General features: G+C 54.5%; 1 protein-coding gene across 1 annotated transcript in view; it reads left to right on the top strand.

Moving 5' to 3' along the window:
• Nucleotides 1-463: 463 nt before the first annotated feature.
• The window catches only part of HTT (huntingtin), an 89,804-nt gene continuing 80,013 nt past the window's right edge, over nt 464-10,254 (top strand). The window contains exon 1 of the mRNA XM_030885427.2: nt 464-712. Within this exon, the coding sequence (XP_030741287.1) occupies nt 531-712 (182 nt within the window). The 5' untranslated portion in view covers nt 464-530. The remainder of the gene's footprint in view (nt 713-10,254) is intronic.

Here is a 10,254-nt window from a genome sequence, read left to right as displayed (position 1 = left end):
GGACCCCTCCGAGGCCGGACCTGAGCAGAGGGAGAGCGCTCCGAGGAGGGGACCCTTCCCCATCCCTCCAGGTCCCGCTCCTCCGCTTCCACCTAGCAGCACTCTCCTCCCACTTTTCCCCTCCTCCTCTCGCTCCTCGCCCCGCCCCTTCCCGCCGCGCCCCGCCCCTTCCCGCACGCCCCGCCCACATGTTCGCGGGGCGCTGCGCTGGGTCTCGTGCCCGCGGACCTCGGAGCAGCGTGCCTGCCGCGTGGTGGGCGGGCTCCTGCCTCGGCCGGCCATTGGCAGAGGCCGCCGCCTGCGGCTGTCAATCCCGCCAGCGCGACCAGGCCCCGCCCCTGCCGGGAAGCGTCGCGGCACGCAGGGCGTCGCGGGGGCTGCCGGGACAGTTTTAAGATGGCCGAGCGCCTCGGTTCCGCTTCTGGCTGCGGCCCCGAGTCCCATTCATTGCCCCGTTGCTGAGTGGCGCCGCGTCGCCGAGAGTCGGGCCCAGGGCTCCGGGGGCTGTCCCGGCCAGCCGGGACGTCGCCATGGCGACCCTGGAAAAGCTAATGAAGGCCTTCGAGTCCCTCAAATCCTTCCAACAGCAGCAGCAGCAGCAGCCCCCGCCGCCGCCGCCTCAGCCCCCTCAGCCGCCGCCGCAGGCGCAGCCGCCGCCTCCCCCGCCGCCGCCTCCCGGCCCGTCCGTGGCCGAGGAGCCCCCGCACCGACCGTGAGTGCCGGACCCGGCTCGGGAGGGAGCGGCGTCCCTGCACGAAGGGGGCCCCTGCCCGCGGGAAGACACCCCGGGGTCGCCGCCCGAGGTTCTCCGTGCGCGGGTGGAGGCTGCGCCGGCGAGCTGCAATTAGGGAAAGAACTGTCTGCTGCCGTTCGCAGGACGGGAGGTGGCCGGGCGGGGGTGGGGGTGGGGGGCGTGTGTGTGTGCCCCTCCCCTTGCCCCCTGAGGAAGAGCAGCGGCCTCTTCCCCTTGCGCCCCCTCCCGTCACCCGGAGCGCGGGCACCCCGCGAGGAGCCGGGGTCCGGCTGGAGTGCTGGGGAGCGGGGATGACATCATGCTCTGAGGACGTCGAGGCCCGAGTGGGGAGGGCAGGGCGGGGGCGCGAGGACGCTGTCCAATGGGATATGCCCGTTCCAAGTGGCTCTGGGAACAGCCGGTGACGCGAGACCGCCTTCGCACCCCCTCAGGCCTTTGCTGTGGCTCGGAGCGGCGGCGGCAGGATTTGAGGCATCACCCCGGGGAGCCCTGAGGTCGGCCTGCAGGAACTGGTTTCCCGCCGCGGGCGGCGACGAGCTGCTGTGTGTGATTGTGGGACCCAGGCGGCGGCCTGTTCTGTAGACTGACATCCTAGGCGTGGTGGACCGGAGTTGGCGGGCTGCTTGGGAGCCCGGAGGAAAAGCGGCCGCGGTGCAGGTGTGCATGTCACCGGTGGTGTAGTCAGCTCCTTAGGACACTGAGTGTCTCAGCCCCGGGGATATCTCAGGTGTGCCAGTAAAGAGTGGTTGTTTTGTTTGCTTGCTGCCAGTCTGTTACTCCTGGGCAGCGGGGCAGGAGTTTTGTCACATGGGGGAGCAGAGAATATGTGAACAGTCCGACCGTTGTCAAACTCCTTGTCATTGTTAATGGATTTGAATTCCAACTCATAGTGAGTATCTGATGGGGTAGAACTGCCCTACGGGGTTTCGGAGGCTGTAGTCTCTACATGGTTTCTTAGGGCATTTGAACTGCCAACCTTTCCAGTAGAAGCAGAGTACCCTAACCACTGTGCCAGAGGGCTCAAACCACGAGTAAACCCCACAACCACTGCTGGAGTCTGACTCATCGCTGCGGTAGAGGACAGAGGAGGACTGCCCCACCTGCAGGGTTTCTGAGATTTCATCCTGACAGAAGCCAGTGGCCAGCTCTGTCCTGGTGAACTGCCAACCTGTAGGTTAGCAGCCCAGCACTTGTGACTGTGCAACTACCTCTATCCCCAACAGCTCACTGCCCTGTAGTCTGCTCCCACACTCACTGACCACGGGACAGAGGGGAACTCTAGGTTTCTAAGGCTGTCCATTTTTGAGGAAGCCGGCAACCTCCTCTTTTTCATGTGGTGCTGCTGGCGCTTTTGAACCACCCACCTTGCAGCTAGCAGTTTAATATTTAACCACCGTGCCACCAGGTCCCCCTTAACCACATTAGTGGCGAGAGGGATGTCATTGCTGATGTCAGATGGATCTTGGCTGAAAACAGAATACCCGAAAGATGTTTCTAAACCTAAAAGTAAAACAAAACCCAACTGTCATCGATGGGCTTCTGACCCATAGCCACTGTATGGGAGAGGGTAGAACTGCCCCTGTGGGTTTCTGAGACTAACTCTATGGGAGTAGCAAGACTTCTCTTCTCTCTCAGAGCAGCTGGTGGTTTCAAACTACTGTCCTTGTGGTTAGCAGCCCAGTGCATAGTCACTGTGTCACCAGGGCAGCCAGAAGATGCTTACTTGTGCATTTTATTGACTGTGCAAAGTCATTTGACTGATGGTTCAAAATGAACTATGGATAACATTACGAGTGGGAGTTCCAGAACTCTTCGTTGTTCTCAAGTGCAACCTGTACCTGAGCCAAGAGGCAGTCATTGGAACAGAATAAGGGGATGCCACATGGCTTAAAATGGGGGAAGGCATGTGTCCTTGCTGTATCCTTTCACCATTCAGCCAGTATGCTGAGCAAATAATCCGGGAAGCTGGACAGTAGTATCAAGAAGTATGTGGTTTCAGCGTTTGAGGAGGGCCTATTTACAACCTGCGATATGTAGGTGACACACACTGCTTACTGAAAAGCAGGAGGCCATAATGCACTTACTGATGAGGATCATGCAGGCTTTGTATGGACTACAGAGTACAGTATGACGTACACATCAACGTGAGGAAAGCAGACATCCTCAGAATTGAACCGGTAGACAACATGATAAACGGAGAAAAGATCGTCATGGATTTCATTTTACTTGGATTTCAGTCAGCACTCGTGGGAGCAGCAGTGAAGAAGTCAAATGGCATAATGCATTGGGCAAATCCATCGCAAAAAACCTATGAAAGTGTTAAAGAGGAAAGATGTTACTTTGCGGACCGAGGCACACTTGACGCACGTCCTGGTGTTTTTAACCACCTCGTACGCATAATGAAGCTGGACAGTGAATGGGGAAACCGGTAGAAGGATACCTGCGGTGTTGGCAAAGAATATCGGCAGTGCCTTGTACTGCCAGGACCCCTGGTGGCATCGTGTGTTTACGGGTTGGGCTGCCAACCACAAGGCCAGCCATTTGAAGCCACCAGCCACTCCGAGGGAGAAAGATGAGGCTCTCTACGCCCCTAAAGAGTTACAGTCTTGGAAACCCACAGGAGCAGTTCTACTCTGTCCTGCAAGGTTGCTGTGAGCCGGCACCCACTTGATGGCAGTGGGTTGTTCTGCTGTGAGCTGGCAGAAGAGTAAACGTCCGTTTCAGAGGAAGCACTTCCAGGTTGTTCTTTGGAACCTTTTTATCAGGAGAGCCTCCTTCCTGGACAAGTGACACGATGCTTGGTAGCATCGGAGGTCAGTGGAGAAAGAGAAAGACCTTTGGCGAGACAAATGGACAGTGGTTGCAACAACGGCTCAAACATAAGAATTGCGAAGCTGGCACAAGACTGGACAGTGATTTGTTCTGTGGTACTTGGGGTCACTGTGGGGCCGAGCTGACAGCACCCAGTCACCACAGCTACGGGACCCTAGGGCTTTTCCCAGAAGACTGTGGGGCTGCTTGTTCAACAAGAGTCAGGCTGACCTGTGCTGCAGCCCAAGGAGAAACAGCAGGTGTTCTCCTCGGAAATTCGACGGGGCAGCTCTGCTCGCTCCCGTGGGGTCACTGTGTGTCTGAGGGACCCCGCAGCTAACAACACTGTTGCAGCCTGGCCTGTCTCTTGCCTCTGGGTGTTTCATTCAGGGTCTGTGAGTGCAGATACTATTCCGAGGGGCACTGTCCAGGAAGCAGCTTCTGAGACGCTCACCTGGTGCAGGGTGCCTCACTTTTAGCAGTTGGTTCTGTGTGTTTTTCTTAGGGTCCTTACCAAGTGTCCTGAGAGTTTTAATTAGAAATGGAGAATTCGAGGTTCGAGTGGCGGGGTGTGGAGAGCGGAGTTAGGTTGGGTTAATTGTTGTAATACAACTGAGAAATAAATGAGTTTTTCTCCAAAAAGGCAAAACAGCTCTTAGGATACTTAGAAAAACATTAAACACCTGACTTGCCATGAAAGCAAGTGATTGACCATCGTTCTGTCTGCCCGCCCGTACAACGTGGATCTCCTGTGTGAACATGGGTGCCATCAAGCCGGGCCCTGACTGGAGACCTCAGTGCTGGCCACTGATGGCTTGTCCTCAAACGGTCCGCCCCACCCTTCCTTCTGTTTCTTCTGCTAGCTGGACAGAACATGAATTCTCTTTGTTTTCAGAATATGGGTGTCACCAGGTTTCTTTTTAGCACTGGCTTAACAGGCAATGGACTTTCTCTTTTCTAAGTTAATGTATGCGATAGATTTATTAAAAAAATAATCCAGTCTATTTTTTCCTAATGAAAAACATTGATTCTACAGTTGCGAAAGGATACTTATTAAGAGCTCCCGCCCACTCCTTTCTCCTAAGTGCCTGACTCCATCCCCAGAGGCAGCCGGTCTTCAGCTCTTCACCTCGTCCGTGTGTCCTTCCAGATAGCACCATCTGCAAATATCAAGCTAGAGCTCCACCTGGGGAAAAACCCATGTTTTAGAATGTCACCCTCACAGGCCTTGTGTATGCTCCGCAGTCAGCTGCCAGCAACCCTAGTTTGAGTATTTTAAATAACGCGACCCGCAGGGGACCTCATGGCTGTGTATTTGGCAGAAGAGAGTCATGCCTCTTCAGTAGCAGAGTCACAGAGGTGGACGTTGGCATCTCTGTTTGGACTGGCGGGCTGAAAATCTGTTCCCGGAGTCAGGCCGGCTGAGCAGAATCGAGAAGGCACCTGCTTTGCCTCTGTGGCTGTGGTCTTGCGGGCCTGCGGGACCTTGGGCTTCTGCATCCCAGAATGACTGCATCTCAGATAGGGTGGGACTTGGCTGGCATGTGTGGGACGGGCAGAGTTTGGCGAGGTCCTGACAGTCATTGGCCAGGTAACTGTCACTTGTCAGGAGGTCTGGCAGTGTGGTGGGTTACGCATTGAGCCGGTCAGCAGTTCGAAACCACCAGCTGCTCCACGGGCTTTCTGCTCACGCGAGATGCAGTCTGGGAAACCCACAGGGGCACTTGTACTCTGCCCTGTGGGGTCACTGATTCACAGTTGATGGCCTCGGTGACAGTATATCGTTGGCACATTCTCCTCCTTCAGTGTCCCAGCTAGTTTATCCCTGCAGCTTAGTCATTCGTCCCTCCGTCAGCGTTTACCGAGCATCTGCTGTGTGCCTGCTGTGGACAGACACACCTCTGTCCCCGAGGCTGTCCATCAATACGGAATACGGATAGGAGGGGCTAGGGTTTTGTGCTGACGACAGAGATAGGGTGTCCCGGAAGGGCCTGGAGGGGAAGGTGCTGTGGGCGAGACCTTTGGTGCAGAGCCTCTCTTTGAGGAGTAGCCGGAGGTCACTTTGGCTGCACGAACTGAGTGGTGGATGGGGGAGGGCCGGAACAGATGGACAGGCTCTTCCGTGGAAGTGAAGATGCTGGCATTTGTCCTGGGTGGGAATGGAAGCCATTGGATGTGACCCAGGGATGGGAGCAGAGGCTGAGTGGACACTGTGAGCAAGCAGAGTGAGGGGTGTGTGTGTGTGTGTGTGTGTGTGTGTGTGCGCAGAGAAGCTGTGCAGGTTGCCAGTGAGGTTGGAGGTAGAGTCTGCAGAATTGGTTGGTGCTGCTCAGCAGGATGTGAGTTAGTTGTAGCTGGCGTTACAGTGGGAAGTGTGTTAGATTGCAAATGAGAAAATCCTGTTACCCTACTTAGCCAGGTAAGAGCTTATTATAAGATAAAAGGAAGTCTGTCCGAGGCAGGGATTTGAACAATATTCCAGGTGATACTTGTGTACACCTGAGGTGGAGGCTCTCGGGAGGTTATCTGGAATGAGCTGATTCGAGCCCTGCGCGGAGCAAGTTTAGCAGTGAGACCAAGGAGCCAGGCTCATAGTCTGCCTGCAGGCCTGTGCCCTCATTGTGGCGGACTGTCCATCAGACTGGACCTCCAGGGCTCACAGCTGGGGGCCAGGCAGGGAAGCGGGTTGGGTGGTGGCGTGGAGGGCACCGAGGCCAGCTGTTCGTTTCTTAATCCGCTGGGTCCACAGTAACTGGGCGCCGCCTGCTTGGTGTGAGGCTGTCTCAGCTCGGAGGACTTGATGGCACAGAAGGGGTGGTTTGAGTCTGGCCCCTGGGAGACGGCGGCGCTGCCCCGTCCCTGGGCATAGGCTCTTTCCCGTGTCTCAGGGTTTCTTTTCCTCCTCTGAGCGGCCTCTTGTAGTTCTCAGTGTGCACGCCTTTCATCGCCTTGAACTTTTCTTTTTTGAAGTGTGTTTTCTCCCCCAGATAAAAATCAATCATAAATGGAATTGTCTTAATTTCATTTCAAAATTTTAGTTGCTTATGTATAAAAATATGCAGAATTTGGCACAGTGATCCAGTATCTTGCAACTGTGCTGAGCTCTTTTACTAACTCTGATGGTTTGAAGTTTAATGGGTTTAGATTTCCATGGGTTGAAGGGGTCTCTTTACTTCGTCGCACTTTGATCCTAAGAGAGTTTACTGCTCCAGGCAGCCACTCACTCTTGTGTGGTTTTCAGAACTCAGCCAGATAGATTTGTGTGGGCACTATGTTAGGCTGGGGTCTCTAGAGAAATAAACCAGTCACTCTTGTATGTGTGTGGATACAGAGAGAGACATGTCCAGAAAGGCCTCCCACAGTTGTAGCAGTGAGGACATCCAGGCCGGTCCAAGCTGTGGGTCAGATGTCAGCTGGGAGCTTCTTCTGGCCTGTGTTAGCTGCAGGGACCGATAAGCAGGAAGCAGGAACATCGCAGGCTGGTGCGTGCAGAGCCGAATGGGCCTGAGGTGAGCAGTCCCTTCAGAGGTTGACGGACAAACCGAGTGCAGGGTCCAGATCCAGCAGTAGGAATGAGCTAGCTTACACACTGTGCCAGTCTGTGCTGAGAGTAGGCCACACCTCACCCTCCCTTAATTGTATCAGGGCAGGTTAAGGAGGTGGCACCTCCACCCTGTTCCTGCTCCGCCCTGCACTACAGCTGAGGGGCTGCGTCACAGAAGATCACACCGTGGCATTGACCACGCTGTGCTAGATCATGTCGTGGGATCCAGCCCCGCCAAACCAAAGCAAGCTCACTGCACCACGTTGGTTCCTACTCACAGCAACCCTGTGGTACGGGCTAGAACCGCCCCTGTGGGTTTTCGAGACTGTGTCTCTGGATGGGAGTAGACAGCCTGTCTTTCTACTGAGGAGCAGCTGGTGAATTTGAACTGCTGGCTTTTCCGTTATCAGCCCGATGCATACCCACGACACCTCTAGAGCTCCGCAGTCAAGATTGCATAAAACCCATCAAAGTCATTTTTTAATCATCAGTGTAAAACAGTGATAGAAGTGACATGTGTCTGCAAGGTGACAGCAACACCATGCTGCTGATGGTAGGTGTCGCCGTGGCTCTGACCCACAGTGACCCTGACACACAACAGAGCAGCACCCACTCCTGTGTCGTCCTCACCGTTGTTCCTGTGTGGAGCCCCTGTTGTAGCCACAGTGTCAGGGCAGCTCGTCCAGGTTTGTCCTGACCACGGACTGATAACTGGCTGTGTTGGGCAGAACCACAGGGGCTGGGCCAGTCGAGACGATGATGGTGTGTATGGCCAGAGGAGGGGGCACCAGGAGCAGGGCGAGGGCCAGAGAGGCGAGCAGACCTTCTCTCCTGGAGGGCCGGTCCAGAGCCACGCTGCTGCAGGCCAGAGCTGGGTGTTTTGATGGCAGAAGGCCTGCACACCAGTGCAGCATCTGCCCAGGGTGGCACTCTGGGCTAAGCACCTCCAGTAACTGAAAGGCTGGTGGTTCAAACCCACCTACAAGCACCTCAGAAGACCCAAAGAGCTCCCTGTGCCCAAGACGGCTTCGACTCATGCTCGCCCTGTCAGGTCGAGTAGAGCTGTCTCATGGGCTTCCAAGGCTGGGCGTCTTGGTGGGAGCAGCCAGCTCAGCTTGCTTGTGTGGGCCAGCCGCTGCCCTGGCTGGTGTTCACCGCACCACCAGGAATTCCTAGCAAGGCAGGCCGTACAGTTTTCAGTGAAAGGTTTTCCACACTGCCGGGACCACCAGGCCCGGGTGGCAGGAGAGGTTGAGAGGCAGTCCAAGAGTAGCCAAGGTGATCATGGCCATTGGAGGCCAGCAGCTGCAGGGTGGGGTGGGGCAGGGACCCTTCCGAGTCTGTGCAGGAGGACTTGACTGGGGCTACAGACATTTGTTTTCCTTCCCTGAAACATTAAACATCGTGTCTTCCTCCTTTGGGTTTTCAAAAGCCTGACCACATTGTGGAGACTTGAGACGAGACGCCAAAATGTGAAAGGATACCTTGGGTCAGATAAAGATTTCGTGAAAATGAAATGGAGGTGTTAGTCACATACCATAAAAACCACCATTTTCAGTCGTTCAAGTAGTGGGTTTTTGTTTACTCAGGAGGTGTTAGCCATTGGCATGCTCGTTCTGGAACATTGCAGCACTCCCTGAGCAGCTATGCGGCTGTACGTGTGTATGGGTGCACGCATCCCAGGCAGCTGGATTGTCGTACCATGGTGCTGCCTGTAGCCACTGAATCGGGCTTCCTTCCTGTAGCCCAGTGGTTCTCAACCTTCCTAATGCCGTGACCCTTTAATACAGTTCCTCATGTGGTGGTGACCCCCAACCATAAAATTATTTTCGTTGCTACCTCATCACTGTAATTTTGCTACTGTTATGGATCGGCAACCCCTGTACAAGGGTCATTTGCCCCCCAAAGGGGTCGTGACCCCAGGTTGTGAACCTCTGGTGTTCGATTGCCCCTTCCATTAAGATGGTGGTTGTCCCGCGTCTCCTCAGATCAATCACTGGTAGTTTGAACAACGACAGCCTCTTCTCAGATCGGAGTCCTCGGTGGCACAGGTGATAAAGCACCAGACCACTCACCGAAAGGCTGGCAGTTCAGACCTCCCCCGAGATGCCTCAGAAGAAAGGCAGGAGGGCCCGTGGGGCACCTGTTCATGGCCCACCCTGGGAGGTGGTGTCCTGCACTGGTGTAAGAACCAGTCGGATTGGCCTCCCTTCTGCAGTGAGGCTTCCTGCCCACCACCGGCCGGACACAGCTCTGTGCTTCCCATGTGATCACGGTCACTCACAGCGTGACGAGGCTGGTCAACGGAGTGGGTCTCACCCCATGGGGTCACCCCAGTGTCAACCCTGCCCCAGACCCTACAGACCCCTCAGTAATGCTTATTGTCCGTTTGGACCATAGAAGAATGTGGGAATGAGTATTAGAAATTGTTTAAGTGAAATACAAGGGGCTGCCCCAAGTTGGTGGAAAATCTCACTATCTTTAAAAAAAAAAAGTTTTATTGGCACATACTTCACATCATGTGAGTTCATCGTCCAATCACGTGCAGAGAGTTGTACCATCATCACCACAATCACTTCAGGATGTTTTCTTCTCGTGCTCACAGTTATCTCCCATTCCCTCTCCTCCCTTGTGGTGCCCGCAGGTGCTTATTAATCCAGCTCCCTCTCTAGAGTGTCCTGGTCTTTGTCCTTTAATTTCGGTTTTTGATGAACTTCTTGAAACTGAATGGTTTTGTTACATTGAATTTCCACATTGACTTAGAGCATTACTAACCATATTATTTTAAAAACAGTATTTCATGATTCTTCCTTTGATTTAGTTATTACTTCCTCCTAAAAAACGAGAGAAATAAATGACGTAGGTTCACAGATGCTAGCTCACCAGAGTGTTGTGACTGCCAGACCCACTGCTGTCAGTGGGCTCGGCTCGTGGCCACCCTCAGGACGGAGGAGAACTGCCCACGGGCTTTCTGAGGCCCTATGTGTCATGGACTAGATGGCTGTATTAGTCTGGGTACTTTGGAGAAACAAATCCACAGCGACTCACGTATAAGAGAGAGTTTTATGTAAAGAAAAGGTGCATCACGAAAACATCCCAACCCAGTGCTGCCCAAGCCCACAAGTCCAACATTAATCCATTAACC

This window comes from Echinops telfairi, unplaced genomic scaffold, assembly GCF_000313985.2.
Source record: "Echinops telfairi isolate 266 unplaced genomic scaffold, ASM31398v2 ScPeMD7_28;HRSCAF=97, whole genome shotgun sequence".
Lineage (NCBI taxonomy): Eukaryota > Metazoa > Chordata > Mammalia > Afrosoricida > Tenrecidae > Echinops > Echinops telfairi.
This window is presented reverse-complemented; position numbering and strand designations above follow the sequence as displayed.